The sequence below is a fragment of the Castanea sativa genome, chromosome 6 (assembly GCF_040712315.1).
Source record: "Castanea sativa cultivar Marrone di Chiusa Pesio chromosome 6, ASM4071231v1".
NCBI lineage: Eukaryota > Viridiplantae > Streptophyta > Magnoliopsida > Fagales > Fagaceae > Castanea > Castanea sativa.
The window spans coordinates 28,366,162-28,394,085 of record NC_134018.1 but is presented as its reverse complement, the minus strand read 5'-3'; the positions used below and the strand labels follow the sequence as shown (position 1 = coordinate 28,394,085).

Here is a 27,924-nt window from a genome sequence, read left to right as displayed (position 1 = left end):
CAAAAAATAGCCTTTTACAAAATTCTTACCCCAGTTGCCATCAAAAACTATATGCTTTTAGGTTTAACAATTATGATATGATGCATGCCATTGAAATTCAATAATTTGACTTGCAACCAGTTTAATTAGTCTAAACGTTGACAAAAAAAAAATAAAAAATAAAAACAAGTAACAAAAAAATAATAATAATAAAGTAAAAAAAAAAAACATGGGGCCTGTCCCTAAACAAATTGGGCAGGACATTTCAACCGATTATGAAATCACAACATAGAGTTTAAAACTTTGATGACTGCTAAACTGTTGTCAATACATCCAATCAATTCTACATTACACCCAAAATTCTCCCTAACATTTATAAACTAAGACCTCAAAATTAAGGCAGTGCCAACAGCATGGCGTATAAAGGTGAAATACGAAAATAAAATAAAAATATTACAATATATGGATCTTCATTTTTGGCTACCGGCTTCAACAGGTTCAACCACCTCAGCTTCAACTGTTTCTGTGTTGTTGGAGATGGCTCCTGGATGCTGAGCCTCAATAGGGGTTGACCATTTGCCAGAAAGAGCTATATCCATCATTTCATATATCTTCCCGCCAAGCTGTGCTGGGTTTTCAGGCTGCATCAAAGGAGCTTTAAGTTAATTTAAATAGTTTATCAAAAAAAAAAAAATAATTTAAATAGAATATAGCATACATCATAACAAGTGCAAAAACCAACAATAGAAGTTGACAATTAGATTTTCTTCTAAGGTGGGACTATATTTGTTGGGGCACACATGCATGCCCCACACCTAGATACCGGCACAGCCAATTAAACTGAAGAAATGGCTATAGCTTCTTAAAACCACTAGAGAAAAGAAAGGAATACTCACAGTAAAACCACTAGAAACCAAGGCTGCATCATACAAAAGATCAATGGCTTTCTGAGCATCTTCATCATTTGGGTTACTCTTGCATGCAGTCTGCAAAATAATGTTGAAAGATATTATTAAGGTTGCGTAAGAAGACATATGGTGTGTGTGTGTGCGCGCTTGTGTATGCGTGTAGCTGGCTTTCTTTTTTTTCACTGTACATTCAAGTTTCTGATGATTGGGTGTTCAGGATTGATCTCAAAGACCCTTCTCCCTCTCATGAAATCCAAGCTAGAGGTATCACCAGCAGTTTGTGCCTTCATTAGCCTGCAAGGAAATCAATGAGACCTAGACCATGTTAGAAACTTTCCAAAAGGACGGTATTTAGAATAAAAAAATGAGAAGAAATTTACCTCTCCATGTTGGCAGACCAACCAAACTTGCCAGATACAAGAACGCAGGGTGAAGAGCTCAGACGATTAGAAATTTGAACACTAGCAACCTTATCACCCAAGCGTTTTTTAATCCAATCACAAGTTTGGCCAAACTCCTGCTTTATCTCCTTATCTTTTTCCTCATTCTTATCACCTGCACAAATTTCAAATCATGTTTCACTAAACTGACCTAAGTGGAAGCCAAAGATTCTACCATTCAGTTATGGAACAATAAATTCTTTCCACATTTCATAAATGGTCATAGAACATTTTATTACTCTATCTTACTCATAACCATTCACCAATCCCTGTTATTAATCATCCAGGTTTCCGGTGAACAAGATGGCTGATAAATCATGACAACTTTAATCTCTAAACTAAAGTGTCATTGATCCAATAAAAAAGAAAGCTTTTTTAAAATATTTTTTTTATAAGCATATTCGAGGGAAGCAAAGGCCTCCCACACAAGAAGAGTATTACAAGAATCACAGAGAGTTTCAACAAACTAACCTAAATCCAAATCTTCCTTGCTAATATCTACAAAATTCTTCTCCTTGTATGCTTTGAGGTTTTGGATGGCAACCTCATCAATAGGGTCAACTAAGAACAGCACCTACAACAACAGAACCGAGAAAAGCATACATAAGCACTAGACGAAAAATATAGTATAGAAAAATTAGATTAATATGGAGGTGGGCACTTACTTCAAGATCCTTCTCAAGAAGTCTCTCCAGGAAGGGTGTGTTCCTAGCACTTGTCACACTGTCAGCAGCCATATAATAGATATCCTTCTGTTCAGGTTTCATGTTCTCAACATACTCGTCCAAGCTGATCAACTCATCCACACTTTGGGAAGAGAAAAATCGAAGCAATGGAGCAATACGCTTATGATTTTCACGATCTTCAATGCATCCCAATTTCAAGTGCTTGCCAAAGTTTTCCCAAAACTTGTCATAATCCTACAGCAAACAGAGAATGTGTAAATTTTTTTAAAATAATGGAAAGATATAGTGCTCAACAACTTGCCACAGATGGGTTGGCAAAAACTGTACTTTTTCTTACATTGACCAGGCACACACACAGTGAGCAAGAAAGAGAGCAAGAGGAGTAAAAACATTCAGTTACCTTTGGAACTTGTTTGTATACAATATAAAAGGAAACAATACGAGAAGAGGACATACATCTTTGTTCTCGCTCATGGATATACCCAGAATCATGTCAAAGGCCTTCCGAACCAAACGCTTCCTCATTATTCGTACCTTTAGTACAGCATAGAAACACAAATTAGTATGATACATCTAAAGAATCTTACAAGCCCTCCAAAACTTTAAAAAGATAAATATTTCTTACTATTCGACTCTCTTGAAGAATTTCACGTGAGACATTGAGTGGCAGGTCATTAGAGTCCACAACACCCTTGACAAAGCTTAAATATCGTGGGAACTATTAGAGCAAAAATGAAAAAAATTAGCATCACAAACACTTCAAAATTTTGAGGAAACTGGATTCCTCTCTTTTCCAAACTTTAGCCATTATTATACCAGTTCTCCATCAAAGTCATCTGAAATGAACACCCGTTTCACGTAAAGCCTTATATTTTTGGTCTTGGGATTGACTATGTCATCCTTTCCCATGGGAGCAATGGCCGGCACATAGAGAATAGACCGAAATTCTACCTCACCCTGCAAAACAGCTCACAAAGAAATATACAGGCACCATAATGTAAGAACAGGTGCTTAAAAAATTACACATCTTTCATTGATTGTAAAGTCTCAGCTGAAGTTTGCTCATTTAATCATGGCTAATTAGTGCCCAGTTTTTGAAGCAAATAACACCAAAAAACTTGTCTAGAAGACTTCAAAAAGCAAAAGGAAACTCAGAACAAGTAAAAGTTTTCTAATCGCTACTATACAAGAACTTAATAATTTATTACCTCTGTTGTAAAGTGTGAAGATGCCAATGGATCCAAATATTCATTAAAAGTTTTCTTGTAGAATTCATTATATTCCTCAGTTGTGACTTCCTTTGGGTTGCGAAGCTGCAAATATAAACAGCATAATTAGTTGGTGTACAGTATATGTATGGAATTTTTTCAAGCACATCAAAGATGCAAATAAAGAAATCTTAAGCTCACCCATATTGGTTGGGTCTCATTAGTGAGCTCCCAGTCCCAGTACTTCTCAACAACAGTCTTTGTTTTTTTCTTCTTCTGTCACAATATAAAAGTCATGGATCAGATGCACTTAAGATACCAGTCATAATTTCAGATACACGCATAATAAATTAAAGGCATGCTTTACATAGTAGTACAGAAAAAAAAAAAAAAGGAGCTACCTACCTCAGGTTGCTCATCTTGTCCATCCTTTTTGGTTTCAGCTGGATCCTCATCAACCTCAACCTGAATCAGAGCCGGGGGATAATTACACAATACGCCAAATTTACTAGTTAATGTAAAAGTAAGAGGAACCTATAAAAATGCCGAGGGTTCATTCAATCATTTTACTTATGATAACATGTTACACAAACAGATAGCCATACTTCTTTAGTGAATCCCTTTTCCTGCCAGGTGTATATTGGGAACGAAACAAATTGTGAGTAGTTTTTCACAAGCTTCTGAATCCGTTCTGGATGTGCAAAACCTTTGTCATCACGCTGAAAGTGGGAATGAGATAGAGCAGGAGGTTAGCTCGGAAATGATAAAGAGATAAAAACTACTCTTTAACAATGAAGTTTCTTAAATGACCTTAAGATGTAGTGTAAGGCAGGTTCCTATAGGAAGAAGCTTCTCAGGGTCTGTTTCTTCCCGAATGGTGTAGGAGCTCGCATTGGCCTCTCCTTCCCACACATATTGTTTATCAGATTTTGGGCTCTTTGTTGAGACAACAACCTTCAAATAACAATAGATACATAATTAAAGGTAACAATATAATTAATTCAAATGTTAAAAATAATTGTTAAATCCTCAGTAGAGTACATACTCTATCACAAACAAGAAATGCTGAATAAAATCCCACACCAAATTGACCAATTAAATTGTTGTCCCCGCCAGCATCCTTGCTATCCTGTAAAACAAATCGAATTTCTTTTAGGTAAATACATGACTCTGACCAAAGCACTTGGAATGAGGAAAATTAAGAGTGTGTTTAAAAAAGGATTAGACCTTCAATGCTTTCAAGAACTTTGCGGTTCCACTTTGCGCAATAGTTCCAAGGCAGTCAACAAGTTCTTGTTGAGTCATACCAATGCCGGTATCACTGCATATAGAAAAACAGATTTCATACTGCAAAGAAAGGGTAGGAAGTTCATTTAAAAAAATAGTTATTGTTGCTCACGAAGCTTACGTGATAGTAACAATCCCATTTTCCTTATCAGTTTGAATACGAATATCAAGTTCAACACCTCCCTTCAAAAGATCAGGCTGTGTAACACTGAGAAACCGCAGCTTGTCCAAGGCATCACTTGCATTGCTGTGGACGTAACAAACCACATTTTGGAATAATCAGCATGACAGCATCATCTAACTCAAAAATAACTTTAATTTTCTTGAAAGTTGATTTTTTTTTTCCCAGACTACAAAGTTCAATGCTGGGGAACAAGCACAAGCACCCACCCATTTTAAACCCAAGCAGTTATCTATTACAATCACAAGCATAATTCTTGACACAAGAATTATCTCACACACGAAAACCAGAGAAAAATCAATTTCAGGAGTTGAAAAATAAATCTTCAAACTAGACTCCATGTAGCCATTTATTTATTTATTTAATTATTAGTAATAAGAATTTATTGAGAAAGAAATAAGTACTCCATGTTCACAATGGTAAAAACAAAGTATCTAAAACAATTACAATCACATCATATAGTGAAACTAATAGAGTGCTGGAAACAATGCGTAAAACCCCATGCCTGAGACCAATCAGACAAAGTCTGGATTAGCAAAGACTTCAAATGATCAAAAGGTCTCTCAACATCCTCAAAAGTGTGGCAGTTTCATTCCTTCCATATTAACCACATCAGACACTCCGGCACCAATTCTGAGGAGTGTTTCCCCAACCAGTTTCACCCACCAAACAAAAGAGAAACAACCCTCTCCGCCATAACCCACGGAATCCCAAACATATCAAACACTTCACTCCACAACGCATGGGCAAACTCATAATAAAGCAAAAGATGATCCATTGATTGCCCACAACACTGACACATACAGCACTGATTAACTAGGGAAAAATCCTATTTCACAAGATTATCAATTGAAAGAATCTGACCCCACACCACTGTCCACAATGTAGCCACCAATGTTCATTAAATATGAAACACTATGAGAGATGCTGTCTGAAATTTTTAATAATGCTTGCCTCTGCTCTGCCAGTTGCAGTATTCGGACTTGAACCACAATTTACCCACTTATCAAAATAATTTTGGAATCACCCATGCATAAATCTTAGAGAAAAGAGACAGATCAAAACATGCCTGATAAGCTCCCGAAGAAACACCTCTTTGTTGCTGTACAAGCTGTTAACTATGAGGTCCATAAGGCGACTGACCTGCAACACAGACAGAAGCATAAGAAAGTTCGTTTTAAACCATTTAAACCGCAATATAAAATCTAATCAGCCATAATGTACCTCTGCTTGATACTCATATCTCTCAGCTGGTGGAGTGGCCGATGCATCGGATGCGGCAGAAGTGGACTCATATCTCTTGCCCAAAAACAGTGTATCCTTCAGATGCTGTACTTGACTCAAAGATTTGACGGTATCACTTCTCTTGGGAAGTAACACCGAGTACCATCGGCTTCTTGACTCGCCCTCTCCCACCTTTTCATTATCAAAAAAGCCCCCAGAAAATTGGCAACGCAGTACAAATACATGAAGCAATAAACTAAGTCTTGCAAGCAATCGTAACATATACATAAACATTAAGCGGCAGAAATTATATAAAAAAAAACAATGATACATCATCAAAACTTGTACTTAATGAAATATGCAAACCATATGTCCTACTTCCAATTCTATTTGGGTCAATGTGCAAAAAATGACAGCCCTCAGGCATGAATTGCTTAGGCCGTCATGGAAATGAATGCATTATTGAAGTAGAAACGTCCGATATCACCGAGAATTGAGATCAACTACATACTTCGTCAATTGTAGATAAACTGAAATCCATATGAGCACAACCACATGGTTGTCTAAGCAAAACAGTTATTTCCGAATATACACACAGATATAAAACGAAAACCCAGATATAAATTTGATCACTTTATGCAAACAAAAGGTTTCATTGGCTGACACCGACACGACACACACAAGAAATAAAATGCACGGAAACGAAAACCCATGTCTAAATTTCATAAAAAAATTTTACAGTAGAAATAACCCAAAAAGCAACACTTTTGTTTTCTTCTTTTAGACATGACTAGGGGAGATGGAGAGCGTACGGAGTCGAAGATGGGAACGGAGCAGGAGATCGGAGCCGCGCAGTTACGGTAACGTGCGCCACCACCGGTGCGCAGGATAGCAGAGACGGAGCGGCGAGTGAGCCTGTGCATTGTTTTGGGAAGAAAAAAAACAGAGCAGAACAGAGTCAGAGAAAGAGTGAGAATGAGAGCGAGAGAAGGGGTGGGGTGTTAGGGTTTTAGTAGGGGTTTCTGAATTTCTGAGAGAGACAGACAGAGGGCTTTGGGAAGGTTCTGGAGATTGGGGCATTTTCGTCATTTACGTATATCCCTGACAAGAAGATTGATGCGTACTACTACTTGGGTTGGGCCTTCGTTTTTTTTTTTTTTTTTTTTATCAAGTGGATCCTCCACTCTTGCTAGCCCCCATTGGCAATATTGCAGCACTTTTTATTTTATTTTTTTATGTAGGAATATTGCAGCACTGTATCATCAAGTATGATTGGATAGTTCTCAAAAAAAAAAAAAAAAAAATCAAAACAAAATAGTATGATTGGATTTTTTTTTTTTTTAGTCTTTTTTTTTTCCAGTTTTTATTTTTACTATTTACGCTATTGGTATATTGTTGGTTCAAAATTGGCTAAAATGCAAAATTAACCCTCTAATTTTTTTCAGATTTCATTTCAGTTCTCCAACTTTACTTTCGTTCATTTCAATCCTCTAAGTTTCAGATTTATTCAATTAAGTCCCTTCCGTTAACTTTTGTTAAAAAATTTTGAAAAAAAAATCTGAAAAATATTTTTCAATCATTAATTGATTTTTTTAATTCAAAAAATTTGTAAAAAATAACATATAACAAAAGTTGATGGAAAAACCTTAATTAAATAAACTTGAAAGACTAAAATGAACAAAAGCAAAGTTAGAGGACTAAAGTGAAATCTGAAGAAATTTAGAGGGTCAGTTTTGCATTTTACCCTTCAAAATTCAAACAGTTTTTTTTTTTACTATTTACTGATTCATTGAACTTAGTGTGTGTGTGTGTGTGTGTGTGTGTGTGTGTGTGTGTATTAGTGAAATAAGATAGCAACCTTTAAAAAAAACACACACACACACACAAGGGAGGGGGAAAGTTGTTCTAACACAAAAATACACCATAACTCCACTCAAAAACCATGGTAACTTTTAAGGTAGAGTGGAGCAATTTACTCTACACAAAATTACCCATTCTTTTTTTTTTTTTTGAAAAACAAACACATGTACACACACACACAAGGGAGAGAGAAAATGGTATTCTCTAAAATACTCTCTAAAATTGTTCATGACATCAGAGCCTTGCTTCCATGGCTTCTATGAATCCAAATTCTTCTTCAACCTCAACTACTATACCTACAATGGCTAATTTCATTACACACATCAATCCCTCACTACAGCTACTCTCAAACATGTCATCTATGATGATTGTGAAGCTTGATTACTCCAATTACATTGTTTGGAAGCATCAGATTAAAGTAATTTTGAAGACATACTCTATGATCGATGCCATAGATGAGTCTGCTATGGCACCAGATCAATTCTTGAAGAATTCCTCTGGTAATGTTACTACTAAGAATCTTGCTTTTCTCAATTGGAAGAATCGTGAACAAGCATTGTTCACCTTCCTTTATTCTACATTTTCTCCTTATGTTCTTGCTCTCACTGTGGGACAGAAGTCAAGTAGAGGTGTATAGAAGGTTTTAGAAAAGCGTTTTGCTTCAGTTTCTAGATCTAGAGTGATGAGTCTCAAAAATGAGTTAAATGCTATGAAGAAAGGTATAGATTCCATTGATGTGTACTTTTAGAAAATCAAGCAAATTAAGGATAAATTGGCTGTTGTATCAGTGATTCTTGATGATCAAGATTGCTTCATGTTGCTCTTGATTGTTTGCCATCAGAGTATGATTCATTTAGTTCTGCTATAAGGACTCATAGTGATGTTCTTTTTGTAGAGGAACTTGATACTCTTCTCAATGCTGAAGAAAGGGCAATTAAGAAAATGTCTGGTGTGGTTGATGTTACATCCATGGCAATGGTTGCTAATTACCAATCTCAAGGTTTTGGTAGAGGAAGAAGGAGAAACAATAGTCAGAGAGGTCCTGGAGGATATGGAGGTAGAGGCAATTTCACTGCTAGCACTAGTGGTTACAATGCTAGTCCAAATGGAGGCTTCAATAATAGTTTATCTTAGCCTAATCAGTCTGGTCAATCAAAATCTTCAGGCTTTCAAGGTCAGACTCAACGACCACAATGTCAAATATGTGGAAAGAATAGACATGTGGCTTTGGTTGCTACTACAAGATGGATTTTTAATTTCAAGGCAAGCATGCTCCATCGAAACTTGCAGCAATGGTAGCCAATTCCTCTTAAGTTCATGTTGCAAATGGTTGGCTCACAGAGACTAGCTATTCTAATCATGTAACACCTAACTTGGCTAATCTTTCACTGCAACAATAACCTACTTCAGGATCTGAAATAGTGATTGTTGGTAATGGTCAAGAACTACCTGTTACTCATATTGGTAGTGGTGAGTTGTGTACTTCTCATAATTTTAGGCTTGATGGTATACTTAGAGTTCCTAATCTTGCATCCAATTTCTTATATGTTCATAAGCTTTGTTTGCAAAACAATGCTTTTTGATATTTTGATTCTTACAGATTCTTTATTCAAGATTTACCTACAGGGAAGATTCAATGCTCTTCTAAAATCAAGATACTAAGGTCTGATAATGGTGGAGAATATATCAATGCTCAGTTTAAGTCTTTTTGTTTTGACCATGTTACACTCCATCAAACTTCTTGTTCACATACACCTCAACAGAATGACATTTCAGAGAGAAAACATAGGCATATTGTAGAAACTGACTTGGCTTTGTTATACCAGTCTCACCTACCATTCAATTTATGGTCTTATGCCTTTTCCACTGCCTCTTTTCAGATTAATAGGTTGCCTTCTTCTGTCCTAGGTCTAGTTTCTCCTTGGGAAAATGTCAATTTTATGCCACCTCCTCTTACCGCCCTTAGGACCTTTGGATGTGCCTGCTATCCATACCTTAGGCCTTATAATAAGAATAAACTTCAGCCTAGGTTTGTTAAGTGTGTGTTTCTAAGATATTATTTTTTGACCAAAGGGAATCTGTGCTTGGACCTTAGTACTAACACTGTTTACATAGCTTGCTATGCATTTTTTAATGAAGATGTGTTTCCTTTTGCAAATAAGTCTGATCTCATCATTTCTCATGTTCCTTTCTCAACTGCTATTCTTGATTCAAAATGGTTTCCAAACACTTCTACATCTACTTCATCATCTTATTATACTCCGACTTCATCTAGCTCTACTTGTACTCTTTCTGATTCTTCACTTGATTATCTTTGTTTCGGATCTTCTTCATTCTTCTACTCCTATCTCTTGTGTACCTGATCCACCTATTCAACTTTCACCTTTTGATTCAACTTCATTGTTGTCTTCTTCCATTCCTAATGTTAATTCTAGTTTATCTTCTTCTTCTTCACCTTCCCTTGATATTTCTATTCTTGTGAAGATACACCCCATGATCACCAAATCTAAACTTGGTATACACAAGCCTAAAGTTCTTCAAGTCACCACTGATTACACATATTAGGAGCCCCCATCCTTTGCTGTGACTACAAAATATCCTCAATGGGTTGCTACTATGGATTCAGAATTTCACTTATTCCTTAGACAGCAGACTTAGTCACTTGTTTCTCCACTTGCTGATAAAAATATAGTTACTTGCAAATGGGTGTATAAGCACAAAAGGAATAGTGATGGGACTATAGCCAGGTATAAAGCTAGGCTAGTGGCTAGGGGGTTCTTTCAACAAAATGGTTTAGACAATGAAGAGACTTTTAGCCCTGTGGTAAAGCCAGCTACTGCCAGCTTACTTTTGGCTTTTACAGTTACATATGGGTGGTTTTTGAAGTAATTAGATGTGAGCAATATCTGTCTACATGGTGTGCTTAAAGAAGAGGTGTATATGGCTCAACCTTAGGGCTATATTGATTAGTCTTGTCCCAATCGTGTTTGCCTTTTGCATAAGGCTTTTTATGGCCTAAAACAAGCTCCTCGAGCTTGGTTTGAAAGGTTTTGTACTTAGTTGCTGCATATTGGCTTTGTAGCTTCTAGAGTAGATGGAAATATATTTATCTACAATCATGATTCACATATTGTGTTCCTATTGCTCTATGTAGATGCCATTATTGTTACAGGGAATCATCCTTCCTTTATTGCCACAGTTATTGGTTCTTTAAGTTAGGATTTTGATCTTAAGGACTTCGAGAGGTTGTATTACTTTTTAGGGCTCCAAATTGACTATACTCCATCAGTCTTGTTCGTACAACAGACTAAATACACTCTAGATCTATTTCATCGGATCTCTATATTTGATTGTAAGCCCTGCAAGACCCTATGCACACTGGCTGCGTATCTTGTTGCTAATGACAGTTCTCTTTTGGTTGATCCTACATTCTATAGAAGCATGGTAGGGTTTTGTAGTATCTTACTTTTACTTGGCCTGATTTATCATTTGCTGTTTAGCAGGCCTATAAGTTTATGAGCTCTCCAACAGCTAATCATCATCAAGTTGTTAAAAGGATTTTGAGGTATCTTCAAGGAACTCTTCATCAAGGTTTAGCATTTACTCCTAGTCCTTTAACCCTCTATACCTATAGTGATGCTGATTGGGTTGGAGATCCTATGAATAGGAGGTCAATTTCTTGAAATCTGGTGTTTCTTCGTAATTTCCCTATTACTTGGTCTGCAAAGTAGCAACCAATTGTCTCTTGTTCTTCCACTGAGGCAAAATATCGAGCTCTAGCATCTTTAGTTGTTGAGCTTTGTTGGATTAGGATGCTACTTAAAGATTTTGGTGTCTTTCTTTTTGCTCCTCCAATCTTGTGGTGTGATACTGTTTCTGCTCTTGTCATTGCCTCCAATCCTGTTTTACATACTTGCACAAAGCACATTGAAGTGGACTATCACTTTGTTAGAGAGAGAGAGAGAGTTCTTCAACATGATCTTCAAGTTTAGTTTGTGGCTTCTCAGGATCAGTTAACTGATATTCTGACTAAAGTTCTTCCCTCTCCTCAATTTCTGTGGCTTGTATCCAAACTCGTGGCGTTTCCCCATGAGTTTGAGGGGGGATGTAAAACAGAATGTGCAAAAGATGCAGCCAGATTAAGGTAGAAGTCCCTTTGCCGCAGATGAAGGATGATGGGATGCAATTGTGTTGTTTAGAGTTTAATGCTCAGTGTTAAAAGACTAGCATCAAAACACACCATATCATTTAAGTAAGGAAATGTGAAAGTAGCGTTTGGATTATTAGTCAGTTAGTTAGCACTTGCTATTAGGCACATGTGAATAGCTGTTAAACCTATTATAACTGATTTTCCTACTTTTAAGCTACTCTTTCTCTCTCTCTCTGTCTCTCTCTCTCTGTCTCCTCCATATGTATATAATATAAACAGAGACTTATCTTGTAATTCATTTAGCCATTTTATGCAATATATGAAAAATCATTCTCTAGAATATTCTCTAATTTTGTTCAACCTCCACATTTCTCCTTCTTCACTCACAACTGCCAACATTCCTCTCCCTCGCTAAAATCAGAACTCACCTTCATTCAAACTACATGGCCTAGAAAGCCAGATCTGCCAACCAAGCCCATGCTCTTCAATGTGTTCTGCGAGCTTGTTGGAGGCACTAAGCCCATGTCCATGTTCGCTGCTTACATCGTGAAGATGATTAACACCATATTCTCAAACCCATGATCTGTAACCAAAAACTCACTAGAGCATGCAGCTTTTCCAAGGGATAAACAGGGTTTTGACCTTTAATGATAGAGAAATATGTGGTGGTTGTTAGTTGGTCATGGATTGTTGGGTTTGGGTTTAGTGACAGAATTGGGTTTCCGTAGGTTGTTGGGTTTGGGTTGGGGTAGTTATGGAGGTTTGGGGTTGGAAAAGAGTAATGGGTCAAGATGCCGATGATCTTGGGTTTGGGTGAAGGGATAAACAGTGATGGAGCTGGGTTTTAGTGGGTGGTAGTTGTGGGTTGGTCATGGTTTCGTTGTGTTTTAGTGGCCATGAATTGGGTTCTTGGGTTTGGTCATGAAAATTTAGGCTTTAAGATGAGTTGGAAAAATCAGCCATGTGTGTTGATTTAGTTGGGAAACCTAAGGAACCATACCTAAATTCTATCATTTTCTTAAACAACTTACGGATGTTGGCTCAAGAAGAAAGACAAGACACATCTTTTCTCTAACTTGTTAACTCCTTAAAAAAGCAAAAATGGGCTCCTCTCACCTTAAAGTTTCAACCAATGCTTGAAAAGCCATGATCGAAACTCTAAGGAAAGCTTTGGAGCTTCCTATTTTATTCATTTGAAAATACCTCACAAATAAAGAAATAAAGAAAGTTAGGAAGAAGTTAGGAATTTTTGATTTGGAAGGCCTCAAGTATGTTCAATAAAATTCTAGTGGATCAAAGTTGATTGAGCAACATGAAGTTTGGCATGTCTTCTTCAATCTTTTGGACCTTTGATGAGCCAATATGCAACAAGTAATATTTGGTCAAATTTCACTACATTTGACAACACTTTGGATGCTAACACTCCCCTTTAGTCTTTGCCCAATGCTTAATCGAAAATGCTTATAAGGTGACTAAACTTTCACTATCCAATAGTTTGAGTTTCTCACACCATTTTGGGAAATAAGACCAAATGGCTTGAAGAAAACTACCTTATCATTCTTTGCAGCTGATGATGCATAAAATCGTCAGTAAGCCAATTGTACTTGAAGAATGAAAGGAGAAGAACCTATTGTAGACATCCCATTTTGTACTTCTTATGACTCGGGCTCCCGTTCCTTAATGATGTTGGAATTCTAAAGCCTAAGGTTGGTTTAGGACTTAATCAGATTGAAATTGACTTGAGGAAAGTATTTTTGAAAAATATAACTCTTTTATGAATAAAATAAGACATTTTTACAAAATAAAGGCCATAGAAACTCTAGGGCATGTGTACATATACACACGTATGCACACGCATGCTCAAGCTCTGCATATGCATGCTTCATGCATGCGTACGAATGCTAAGATTCCAAAAACTATGAAATACAAGTTTTTTGCATTAAATTTTGGGTGTTGGAACGATTCCACATCGTCTGGGAGCTATTCCAAACTCCTATTTTTGAACTATAAAAGCCATACATGGTATATTTTCAAAGGAAACAGAAAATCATAAGGGAAATCACAAGATTCACTAGAAATAGTGAATTAAAGAAAGATTTTTTCCCAAAACATTTTCAAGTCAATATTTTCTAATTAAGGCCTTTTCTAGCCTTGATCTTCAAGTTCAAGCTTACTAATCACTTCTTTTATTTGATTATGAATAGATTGACTAAGGGGAACGATCAAAATCAAGCTAAGGAGCTTTGTGTTTTGAGGTATAAGTTCTAGTCTTGTTTCTTTTCTTTTCTTTGTTTTAATCTTCATTTCCTTTGCTTTTCTTGTTTGTTTGCGTTATAACATGCTTGTTTAGTTTAGGTTTATGTAGCTTTTCTATTTTCAAGCATACTAGGTTGTTAGATATTAGAGATTTTGTCTGTTGTGTTCTTTTTTTCTAGGTTAGGGTTAGGGCGTGTATGCATACACATAGAACTGGGCTGCACATGCAGACCTTATGCGTGAGCACGCATACTCATGCTCAGAAACCCTAATCTGAGTCTTTTTGCTTCTGTTTCCTTATCATATTTATATCATATGCCTTTGCCTTGTCTTACTTTATGTTGGAAACATACATGTTTGTATCGTATACAAAACATACTCAACGGAAATTAACGGATCTACTTTATTCGCAATTGATAACATATATTATGTAAATTTCAGAATTCAAGAACAAGAGAGTGTACTTTAGTGCAGTGAAATTCAAAACTAAAGATCAGAAGTACTTGGGAACACTTTTAATCTTCACTCTAATTCCACTTTACGTTCAAGAAGTGTAGTCTCTCAATCAGTTTACAAGGGAAAATAAGAGAGTGGCTTACACTCACATACACACAATTTTACAGTAGTGTCTCTCTCCCTAATTTTGTATGTTTCTCATTTTGTGTCTAACTGATTATCTAATTGGGCTGGCCTTTTAGGCCATTTAAATTGGGCTTTAGTGTGTGGCTTGGAGTGGGACCAAAAGGGAACAAATAAGATTCTAACTCCAATGGGCCTTGAACTTTTCTGTCAATTTTTGACAAGTCCAAAGTTACCATTAATTATATTTAATACCACTATATAAATATAATTGCACTCTAAGCCTTATTAACAAATTATATCTCAAGACTTTATTATACATGCAATCCCTTCATAAAATATTTGTAGTAATACAAAATCATAAATGGAGACTACCACTTTGAAGATTACTATCTCTTAATCCTTGAGTACCTAGTTTAATGCTTTATGTTATTCATCATATATTTATGAAATCCAATTTCATAAATATATACTTTAGTAATTCTTTACTAAAGTGGTTAGGCCTAACACTTTGAAGAACCAAACTCATTAAACTTATCTCAAGGGAATATTTTATATCTCCGTTAAGAGATTATGAATTCCATCTTGAGAATATATATTCCATCAACACTAAATGTGACTGCCCAACATACTAAGGTTTTGATCGTGACTTTAGATCTCACTCTTGATATATTAAAACAACGTACACTTTATGATCATGTCTATTATTTTCTTAGGATTAAGAGTTGATGTGAATAGAAGTTGCGAGATTTATTATTCATTTGACAATCGTTAGGAGAATAATAAATCTCACAGCGGTCCAGTTCAATATGTCTTAACTCTTAAAATATAACAACACATTAACTAGAAGTCTCTACTTTCATAATCAAGACAAATCATCTTAGTTGATATGTTATAGTCTTCGCAGATGAAATGCCCAATTTCATCACTGACTATGAACTACAATTCTGAGTTTATAAAGAACTTGTGATTTATATCTTCTGTGACTAAATCACATAAATCACATACTATGCATCTCTTGGACTATATGATAATTTCCAAATATTCACGTTACCATTATTTTAGATAATAACAACTTTATTAATTACAACATTAATCATACATAATGTCATACATAACATCATATAATAGGATTTAAGGGCACTAAACCTAACACTTTATGCTTTTGAGTCTCTACTTCCATGTTGTTTGCTTTGATTGTTCTTCACATGCTAGATTAAGGTTTTATCATCCAAATTTTTTTTTTTTGCCATGAACATGCATATAATATGACCATGCATTGATGCATAGGTGTTATGGTGCAGTAAGGTAAGTAAGGTAAGTCATGCATTTACATGAACATGCATTTGTTTGAGATATGCTTTTAATCTTGCCTTAAGGAGCATAAATGATATTTGCAAATGTTTTTGCCTTGGCTGTGATAATTTGTTTGTTTGATCTTAACATGCCTATGTTTCTGCCTTGGATTTGATATGTTTGTTTGTTTGCTGCCTTGAATATGATGTGTCGAATTGCACAATAGATGTATGTTAGGATTTTGGGATGAAAATGCCATATTAATTGATAGATGTATGCTAGTGTGTGAGAGAGAGTTTAGAATGACAATATTGAATGTGCCTTTAATGAGATTAAGACATAAGATATAATGAGTGGAAGTCAATCCATGGGTTGAGTGGGGTTCGGTGTCTAACACCTTCTTATTCTCATACTTAAACTCCAAACACGTGCTTTGGTAGTAGATCATTCCTTTCATGAAGGGCACCATTTTTATGATTCCTAAACCTAATTTAGGTGGTGACTCAGTTTCTTTTTTCCTCCTCGGTCCACTTAGCCGAGGCGTACACCCCTTATTGCACCCACACCTACAGATAATATCGGTGGGGTGTTGGCCAATGACCCTTTGAAGGTTAAGTTAGTGACTGAATGATTTCCAATAACTCAAAGTATCAGAGCTAAGAAATTCTACATACCTTGGAGAAGAGGGGGCCTAGTGCTTATATAGTGATATAGAGCTGACCAAGATCCCATAAATGTAGGCTCTCTTCTTATAGGGAGAGTATGGGGTTAATGCTCCGAGATCCTCGGGCATAACTTCCCATGTTTGGAGGATAAGAATATATAGAAGTATCTTTGGGTGTGGCATGCAAGTTCTTTCCATATAAAGACACTTGAGTGGAAGACACGTAAATGGTGTGGAGCTAGGTATGGAGACTTGTTTGTTAGGATGGAATTGTCCGTCACATGACGTAGTTTCAGACGGGTCAGTGTCTGACATTGCTCTAAGAGTCATCAAATGCACGAGAGGCCCGAAAATTACACTAAGCTTGACAATCCTTTAGTACCTAATAAGACAAGGAGGCATGATGCTCCCTTGAGTGCTTAAAGATGCTATTGGGTCTAATGATATCTTAGTCCTTGACGACTTTAGGGTATTAGACATTTTAGATGGTGAAAATCTTTCCTATCAGCAAAGAATTAGGAAAATAGTCAAGATATATTACCCAATAGATTAGATCCTTTTTATATGACCATTGTTCACACTCTTCTTTATCTTCCACTTCTATTTTTTTTTATATAAAAATGAATATCAATTTGAAACAAAAACAACAAGAACTATGTATTATCAACCACAACCTCTAAACTTTCATACACTCCAAAAGTACAGGTGTGTACAAGTCAATTAGACTCGGGTTTGGTATCAACACGGTAGCTGACTTGAAAATGGTGGGTTTGAGAAATGAAAATCCATTACCAATTGAGACTACATGGCTTTTGTATCAACACTGTAGTTGACTTGAAAATGGTGGGTTTGAAAAATGAAAATCCATTACCAATTGAGACTACATGAGTTGTCAAATGCCACATAATGGAAATTTGGCATTCAAATTGAGTTGAAAGTGATAGGACTTGAAATTTTGTGGTACTAGCTTATTTGGTGGAGATCTTGTTGGATATGGAAGAGATTTCATCAGAGCTAACAAAGATCTCGCCAAATATGACAGAGATCTCTCTAGCTCTCTTAGACGAAGCTCGAACCACATGATGAAAATCCTGCAAAGAAAAGTGTTACTTGAAGACTCAAGAGGATCAGTTTCATTGGGTTTTCATATGCTAACATTTTCATGGATCAATCTTCAACTCAAATGACTCCAAGTCGAATAGATTTGTTGGGTCTAGGCCTAGGTCTAGGTTGGACACCCCTACCAAAAATACTTAATAAACCTCCAACAAAAGGCCATACACCATATAAGCATCACTAAGAGTTAAAGAGCATTACCATTGAGGAAGTCATCTAAGTGCACATTATTTGGAAGATTCTAATTAAATCTTTTTGGAACACATCTACACATACTTTCTTTCTCTTCAACCACACCAAGTTTGTCCTCTTTAACTACATAAAGTTTCTCACTCTTGTCATATTTTCAATATTGATGGATATGACTTTTATTACCATGGAGCAATGGTGGTTCTAGGAATTTTTTCTAGGGTGTTCCTTAAGAAGTATAAATTACGCAATATAATAAAACGAGAAATTTATATATTGACAACAACAACAAAAACAACAATTAAAAAACATGCAAATAAATAAAGTTTATAATTTCCTTCTATGAGTTTTCATATTTTGAAATCGTTGCATGATAGTCTCATTATCAATGCTACAAGCTATATCTCTTTCAATGTACACAACCAAACAATTATTCATCCACTGATCTCCCATTCAATTGCGCAGTTCATTTTATTCTATATTATATTGCTGAAAACTTCTTTCTACTATTGTAGTAGCGATAGGAAGGGTCAAAATTAACTTCACAAGCAAATAGACTAATGGATAAGTGTCATGCTTTCCTGTCTTCATTAACTTTTCAGCAAGTTCACCAACTCCTTGAATCTTTAAAAACTAGTCATTATTGCGCATATCAAAAATGTAATTCTGAAGTTGAGGGCCAAGTGCCAAGATATTTGTCCCTAAAAAATTTGATAGATGGAACTTTGCTAGACATATCAACTTTTCTTTATCAAAAGCCACAAATAAATTACTTGGATTCAAGCAAGTCATACAAAGTAGCAACTTGATATTCACCTTTGAAAAACGGTTGTTAAGCTTTTGAAGTTGCAAATCTATGACTGTGTAGATAGCTCAACACAATAATGATGTGAATTTGTATTTTGTTGGGTGTTGCGTCGCGACCTCCCACTAACTACAAATATTTCATCCACATTCAAGATAGGAATATCATGTATGGTACAAAATGAAGACATTTCAGTCAATAAAGATTTACATTCATCATCTCTCATCACTTGCAATCATTGCTTAGATACTTTAACAAGACCATAGCATTTACTATATCTTGATTTTTTTTTGCAATGCTATTGACAACTCATTTGTGATACGGTAAAATGTTTTTCATCAAGTGTAAAGTAAAGACAAACTCAAAAAATAGAATTGACCTCATAATAGATCAAGCTTCAACCTTTTGGTCGGATAGGCCATCTTCTTCAATAATCTCAAGTACATCAACAACAACAGAGAACATCAAAATCAAGTTAAGAATAGTCCCGTATTATGATCTCCAACGTGTATCACTAGGACGTTTAAGATTTGTTTCTTGATTTAAACCTTGCCCACTTCTATGTACACCCTTCTCTAATTCTTCTTTAATTTTGGCAAATTGTGCATCTCGAAGAGCATCTCATTTCTTCCAAGAGTGTCCAACAACAGTTACTAAATTATTAACCACATAAAAAAATTTAGCAATGTTAATGTGATTTTTAGCAACGGCAATAAGAGTCATTTGAAGTTGATGAGCAAAACAATGGACATAAAATGTTTACTTATTCTCTTTCAAAATTAAAGTTTTGAGACCATTGATTACCGGCCCTGTCATAACCTTGCCCGCGTAGTCTTGATAAACTCAAATTATGTTCACAAACTATACTTTGGTACGGTTTGGAGCTTTTTTCAACACTTCATTAATAGATTCAATAGCATTGATCTTATGCTTTTTCCCCTGAGGTCTTTATGTTTGTTGGGCATTTGGGCTTGCTAATTGCTATTATTATAATTTTTTTTTCTTCAAATTTTAGTTCAAAATTTTTTTTGGGCTTTTTCTTTTTGCTTGAAAGGCTCCAATATATTATTAACTAGACCAAATTATGGATCGGATTTTAATTTTTTTAGCATAGAAAAACAGAGGGTGGTCACAATTTTTTTTAAGGGTAGGCAAATATAAAATTTTAAATTATGATATATATATATATATATATATATATATATATATATATATATAACTGAATTTCTATAAGGAGAGTTTTACTGGTTTTTAAAACCATTTAAAGTTGTTTGGTGCTGGATTCTTGTAATTTTGACACACCGTTAGACATATGTTGTACTTTTTGATTTAATAATTCATTATGTTCTAACTTGCTATTACATAACTATTTTTTGGGCTTATTTTAAGACTACTTTGGGGTTATTTTGTCATGTGCGAAATTACCTCTCTTTTTTTTGGCTTGAGGCTAGTTCCATTTTGTAGGCCTAGAAATGCACTAATAGCCATTGGTAACTTTTGGGCTGCTGTTGAGTTTCAGGCTAAATTCCCATATTCAAAGTGCCCTCATATATAAATTAGACACACATCATCGTTCTAGAAAGAGTCCCAACAAGCATGTTCTTAAATTTGGATTTAACATGATTAAATGATGCATGAGATCATTAACGTGGTGATATTAATAGATGAGCATGAAAGATGAAATTAAATGCAATGTGATAATTCATGATCTTTGCATGAAAAATAATTTTTAAGATTCCCATATTTTTTTAAAGATGATTGTGCAAATTTAGTGAACATGATTTTGGACTAACAAACAACTCACGAGTTTCCGATTTTCTTTTCATCCAATGTTTTGCCATTATGATTTTGTGTTCCTTTGTTAGATTGGTATGAAATGGATGACATGTTTGATTGATCATAATATGAAATATCTATTAATTCATAGAAAATCAATTTTTGGATTGGATGAGATGGGTGCCTAACAGCCGCACATGTCATATCTCAACATTTGAGCTTAGAACTTGGGTTCTACAATAGTGCTTTTCCATGTAATTTTATGTTTTTAGAATGCAGCTATGAGTCAGAGAATGGAAATCAATACCATTCCGGTACTCTTCCTATTAGGAAAATATATATACTATAGTAGCTATTGTTGTATATATAGGTATATGCATGGATAGGTTGTAATAATGATGTTCGAGTTTGGAGAATATGGTTTTATAAAGTAAAAATTCAAGTTCTGGAATTTTTAAGTGAAAATTCAAAAATCAGAATTTTCTAGAATTTTTTGCAGAATTTTCTGGTGACTGTTTAGAAAGGTTGAAGAGGTTTCAAACCTTGTTAACTATTTTATAAAACAATTTAACTCTCCATACGTGCCTTTTGATGAAACATAATCCTATGGGTATAAATAAAGGCTTGTGTTCACTTGAAAAATAGTAAGTTTGAGAGAAACACAATAAATCCTGTGGTTGTTCTCCAGAATTGCTATTTGTAGAACCCAAAACCTTGGTTGTATCTTGGGGGCAAATTTGCGATAACCCTTTAGCAACAACAGTGTGGGGGGGCTAATATTGTCTAAGAAAAATAATATAGTGCCTCCAAGTTATTTATTTTTTGTTTGTCTTTTGTGTTAATCTTGTTCTTCCAATATTATTTTGTGTAATATTCCCAACAACCATTAAACTGGTATTGGTACTTTTCTAAAATGCATAGAAAAAAAAAATACTCGATTGTACTGGTTGTATTAGAGATATTATGGGTGTTTTGGCTGATACAATAAAATATAAAAAAAAAATTAAAAAATGTTATTTAAGCTAATATATTGGTTAATGTAATTTTTGATGAATATATAGGTTAATGTACTTACGCTCTATTTGCTCTGATGGAATATCTTGTGTAAAAATAGTTTTTCGTATTTTCTAGTGTTTGGTAGCATCAGAAAAAATTAGTCAATGGAAAACTATTTTTGATTAACAGAAAAAGTATGACTTATTTTTAGAGATTGTTTTTTACTAATGTTTTTTGGAAAACAATTCTATCACACAGTAAGCTAAATAAGGGAAGTTAGAATTTTTAACTCATTTAAGGTTGCTACCAAACATAGGAAAATAAGATAGTTTTGTAGAAAATACTTTTTGGAAAATAACTTATTTTCTAGAAAACATTTTTGCCAAAACAAATAGAGCATTAAATTAATATTTAGACTTATAAAATATGTGAATTTTAAATTTTATGTTGATAAACATTAAAATTAATAAATTTTTACTTACATAAATATATACAAACCTATATATATAGTGATAATCGCGAAACAGTAAATCAGTATCAATCAGTACAGAAGTATTTGTTTCCTTAGCTAAACCAAAATGACATCGGGTACAAAATTGACTCCCATGAGTTAAAGTGTTGTAAATATTCTTTAAATTGAAACTAGGAGAAGAAGCATTGTGTTCCTTTTTGGCCAAGAGTCTTGTAAATTAGTTGCATTACTTGGCCTCTTTTATGAGGAGAACCAAGTGTTGATACCATATTTTGTCTAGTTCTAAATTTCGATAGAAGTTCTAACTTTAAATTAACGGATTTCATGGTTTTTATAATTAGACACCATTATTTTTTGTTGACTTTTGTAAATTTTTATATGGTTAACTGAATTTGATTCAGCTTCAATTGAAAACTAACCATGTGATTGGATTAATTTTGATGACCATGAAATTTCATGTAATTTGACCACTCGTGGGTGAAGATCCGGTTTGAATTATGTGAGATATCACTTAATTAAGGAAATTACTCACTTTACATTTTAAGTGTGAAAAAAAGTACATAATTTTCTATATAACGCATGCTAAATTTTTGGTATGATTCTGTGGAAAATTGGTACAATTTTGTGCTAAATTTTTAGTATGATTTTATGGAAAATTGGTACAATTTTAGGACTTTTTAATCAAGCATGACATTGAGGATCACATGTAAAAAATGATTAAGATATTTAATTGATTTTCATAAATTATATGCCCTATTTTTATTCAGGTCCATTTAATTTGTCATATTTAGTCATTTTATTTTTCTTAGGTATACATATAATTTAGTTAGAAGTCAAGTTCTTTTTAATTAATAGGCATGTTAATGTTTTATTATGAATTATTAGCTGTTGGTTTAAAGTCCATGTTACAATTATTTAAGGGAACTACCTTTAGGTTTAATCCTTTGCACAGGTAAATTAAATTATGTCCTAGTTGTTAGAAAATTCCCATGATCTCATAGGGTGATGTCACTCACGTGGTGTGTCATCATTCTTATCCCTTACCTTACACTTTGTCTGTTTCGATATAAAATATTTTTAGTAAAATATTTTCTCATTTTTAAGTGTTTGATTGCATGTAAAATATAGTCTAGTCAAGTCAAGGTTGTAAATTATTTTCCTTTGACTAAAACTTTGTGTGTCAAAACTTGTAAAATATTTTACGAAAAAAACAAATGTAAAACATTTTACAAAAATCTCACAACCTCACACCTGACTCTTTCTCCCTCTTTCTCATACTTTACTCATCCTCTCTCACACTTGCCCAAACCAGCAACATCATCCACCGGCACGCCACTCTTCACTCCACTCAGCCAGCACCATTTGCTGCTCTTTGCCTCCATTCTGGTGGCACCACCATTAGATATCGACTTGTTTTGTTGTCAGAAAAGTAGCTCCAAAAGGCCCGAGGTCGCTATCATCGCCGCTCCATTGCTCGTTGCTTGGATCTAGTTTCAAATCTAGAAACGATGCCGCTAAGATCTCTGATTTGGAATCACTGAGAATGAGTGGGTTTTTCGTTCCTTCACAATTTGGGTTTTTGGATGGCTTAGGGGTTGTGGTGGGGGCTGGGTGGGTTTGTGGGTAGTGGTGGCTAAGTGGGCTGCGGTGGGTGGCTGGATTTTGTTGATTTTTTTCTCTCTGATTGTGATTTAGGTGGCTGGTGATGACAGTGGTGATTGGGCTTGTGGTGGTTGGTGGTTGTTGGTTTGTATTTGCATTTTCTAGTATTGAGGTCAATCAAAACACTTGAAAATTTTTTCTAAAATTTTTTACATATAAAATTTTTACATATAAAATATTTTACATTTGAAAATATTTTACGTCGAAATATACGGAGCATTAAAACCCTAGGAGAACCCCATTTAAAATACCTTTTTTTTTCCTATTATTTTAGGGTCTAGACAACAAGAATAATCAGCCCCATTTGGGAGGCTCTCCAAAATCCCATAAAAATTTCCCCCTTCCCACGGCTTGGACTTGGAGCCTTTACCATTTATATTTTGGCTTTCCCTTCCTCCAACATCATCCCTAATTTCTACCCGAAAAACATTCCTTGCACAAACACGTCACATTTTAAGCCATACTTTCCAAATCAAATTTTGACCCCATAACCCGTGTTCTTGTTATTTATTTATTTTTTGTGCCTTTTGCATGAGATAAAATATTTCGGAAAAAGGAATTGCAAAATTGCTTTTGTTAGGCTATTCTTTGGAGTGAGGTTAGCCTTACTTAATAGAATAAAATTTAGCTACAAAATTGATTGTAGTCTTAGACTACAACCTTACTCAATATCTTTTTATTAGAGGTGAATTTTGATAAATCCACCATTGAAGTACATCTTCTTCTTATATCTTTCATGCTTGCAAAATTTCTAGAAAATTAAAGATTAATAGCTATGTCATCAATAAATTGTTTAAATTGCAAGTTTTTGTAGTTTAAAATTATACATAAAATATAAACTTATAGATCATATAGTAAATAATAAATTGTTCAAATGTCCATGCATACACATGTCACCATAGGGTAGATTATACATGTCATGCATTCACATGTCTTCATAAGATAAATTACATGTCATTCTAAGACAGATCACATGTCATCCTCTAGGGAATATCCCTTCTTTTTAAAACCAAATGCCAAGTTTTTTTGTTATTATTTAAATGGTGAGTTTTAATATTAAATTTGAAACGAGGTACTATCATTTCAGATAGTGTTGTGAGGTGTCTGATACATTTTCTACACGTAACCGAGTTTCCGGGTCCATGTCTTCTAGTTTGAGACATTTTTTTTTTTTAATTTCTAATTTAACTTAGGAGCCCTTAGGGTTTTCTTAATTAATTTAGGAAATAAAATTAATTAGACTTAATTGATCAATCATATCATAGAATTCAAGTAGTTGTTGGAGACTTTTAAAATGAATATAATTAAGGAAGTTTACTTGCACACACATCATCCTAGTATACACACTTTTTGCATTATGCACCAAACACGCATTGCCAAATTAAAAACCCTCAATGATTGAGGGGATATTGTAGAATGTAGCCGAAATTTGAGTACGACACCAAGGTTGAATATTCACAGGTTGCAGTATAGGTGGTAGGGGGCGTTTACAAAATTTGGATATGTTTCATTTAAATCTTAAAATTTCAAAACGTTTAAAATAACCCTATTGTCACAATTTCCTCTAATGTCATTGGAAGTTCACCTAATAACCGGTTTAAATGAAATTTATTTGAATGAAACTAAACTATAAAATTTAAATAAAATATTTAAAACTATAAGATTTAAATTATATAATTTGAAATTTTTTATTAATTTTTTGTTGTTGAATTTTTTGAAAATTTAGAGAATTCAAAAATATCAAAATTATGTATTTTTGGGACACTTAACAATGACCCGATTAATGGAAGTGGATAGAAGGATTGAATTGACAACAAATGAAAATTAAAGAATTAAAATGAAAAAATAAATGTTAAAGTTCATACCAATATTGAAAATATGCCAAAATTAGAGGGTATAATTTGTAATTTAGCCAAATTTATAAATAAAGGTTCTTCAATAAGAATTTGTTCTCTAGCATCACTTGAACAAATCTGAGTCTTCACCAAGAATCATTTCCGTATTTCGTCTGTGCAACATTGAAGTTTAAAATCCAAGATTTGAATGGTTTATCTAAAGAACTTGCTACCTAACTTTATTTCCATAACTAAAGTCAAAGCAATCTTAGTCATAGAAAGTGTCAACTTTTGCAGCTTACAATCTAGCTAAACATTCTAGATATGTTAGAGGTTTATTAGGGTGGATGGAGGATATTCCTCCACACATTCATGATGTTCTTCTAGCTGATAATAGCTAATTTTTTTTTTCAATAAAGTTTCTAGTATTTCTTTTATAAAAAAATAATAAAAAAAGTGGCAGCGGGACAAAGAATTAAAAATAAGGTCTTATGTGAAAAAGAGGGCACTCTAAAAAAAAAAAAAAAGTGAAAAAGAAGGCAGCCCATATCTTCATTCAATTCCAAACACCTCCCCCTTCCGGACTCTCTGGCGGCTTTGTTATTTCTGAACATGGAGAGTACATAGACGAGGATTAGTTATATCACATTCCATGCCTAATCAAAACAAAGAAAGATGAAAGAAATTAATATATATATATATATATATATATATATATATATATAGAGAGAGAGAGAGAGAGAGAGAGAGAGAGAGAGAGAGAGAACCATAAATGAAAAGAACTAAATATTTCTCTACAGATGAAGAGAAGTATCAACATCTGAATTCTCAAAAGTTCTTGATGTGCTTGCCATGGCTGCACCATTAGGCCATAAGTCTGTCAAGGTTGGCCTCTTCATGGCTTGAACATCAGCTTGCTTGGTCTGCAAGTTTAGCTCCAGGGAGGGTGAATCTCGAAGAGTTGAACGATTTGGAGTAGTCATTTGAGGTTGAATTTGGAAGGATAACTTTGAAGGCTCAAAATGCGTTGTTGGCATAATCCTTTCAGTTTCTGCAAACAGATTTAGAAGCTCTTTCTCCTCCCTTCGCTCCTTAACTTTCTCTAGTTGCCTAAACCTTTCTTGCAGGAGAGCGATTGAGGAGCTAACCATGGTGGGATCATTACTTTGCCTATCCATTTTGCATAGAGACCTTTATGATAGGAAATATATATTTAATGAGTAAGAGCTAATTAATAATTATTGGCTTTGAAGGACATGAATTTGTATTAGAGAAATGATATGTACACGATATTTTCAAAATATTTTTACAACAAATCATAAGTGGCAGATTGTTACTGGTTGTTATTATTAAGGCAAAAAAGTAATTTTCTTGTTAGGTTCAAATTTAAACCAATAACAACTAACCACCTGAGATTTGTTGTGAAAATATTGTAAAAATATTATGAACGTAGCATCTCTCTTTGTATTATATATATAAGAGAGATGATTGATTGTTGTTGAGTATTAATTTATGCGAAATTTGGGTCTTTATATTCATAATTGATTCAAGATGATGTAACATACATATATAATTGAGAATCGGCAACTGTGTGACAAAAATCCAAGAGGAAAAGTTTGAAGGCTAGTCTAGGGAGGCTTGATTTGGTGGATATGTTAGCGAAAGGACTTTTTGATGCAGAAAGAGGGAGAGGAGATAAAGTCCAGAAAAAAAATGGAGGGTAGCGTTTGGAAGGGAGTTTTGTGGGGGGGAATCAAAATGGTTAGGTAATGCATGTGTCGCTCGTTTTGTCTTTTATTTTAATTAACGCTGTATTGCTTTGGTTTGGGAGGTATGTATATATATATATATATATATATATATATATATATATATATATATATATATATATATATATATATATATATATATGTCATGGTATTAGTGGGGTAGGATGTTATTTTCTTTTGTAATCGATTTTTTTTTTTTTTAAATACCTTTGAAAGCCTGGGTTCAAATTAGGGGAGGTGGGGACCTGCAGAAAAGACAAGGATTAGAAGGAATATTTTTGGAGTTTTATTATATATATATATATATATATTTTTTTTTTGATAAAGAAAGGTATCTATTCTCATGTACTCGAGGGGTCCCTCTCTTTTTATTATTATTTGTCTTTTAACTGTATGATTTCACGCTTGCCATATGCAACAACAATGTTACACATGTTTAAAAGAAGGTAACTCGTAAAGTATCTTAGGATCTGTTTGGATACTGCTTATTTTGCTGAAAATTGAAAATACTGTAGCAAATAAGTGAAAAATGCGTGTGGATTATTTTTGGGTCCGAGTACTGTAGCTCAGTTGAAAATGCGTTTTT

At 34.3% G+C, this 27,924-nt stretch overlaps 1 protein-coding gene across 2 annotated transcripts; it reads right to left on the bottom strand.

The window, feature by feature from the left end:
- Window positions 1-169: 169 nt before the first annotated feature.
- Window positions 170-6,976, bottom strand: LOC142639130 (heat shock protein 90-6, mitochondrial). 2 transcript variants are annotated; one of them, XM_075813241.1, is made up of 20 exons: window positions 6,726-6,976; window positions 5,914-6,105; window positions 5,759-5,832; window positions 4,630-4,755; window positions 4,449-4,542; window positions 4,267-4,350; window positions 4,032-4,175; window positions 3,827-3,940; window positions 3,627-3,686; window positions 3,423-3,494; window positions 3,222-3,326; window positions 2,830-2,970; window positions 2,639-2,731; window positions 2,470-2,547; window positions 1,993-2,247; window positions 1,799-1,901; window positions 1,268-1,442; window positions 1,076-1,181; window positions 876-965; window positions 170-620 (listed from the first exon to the last, which is right to left on the bottom strand). In XM_075813241.1, the coding sequence occupies exons 1-20, from the start codon at window positions 6,834-6,836 to the stop codon at window positions 450-452; spliced, it is 2,388 nt and encodes a 795-aa protein (XP_075669356.1). In that variant the 5' UTR covers window positions 6,837-6,976; the 3' UTR covers window positions 170-449. The 2 variants fall into 2 exon arrangements, with proteins under 2 accessions (XP_075669356.1, XP_075669355.1); XM_075813240.1 differs by having other exon boundaries at window positions 3,423-3,497; window positions 6,726-6,975.
- Window positions 6,977-27,924: the final 20,948 nt, after the last annotated feature.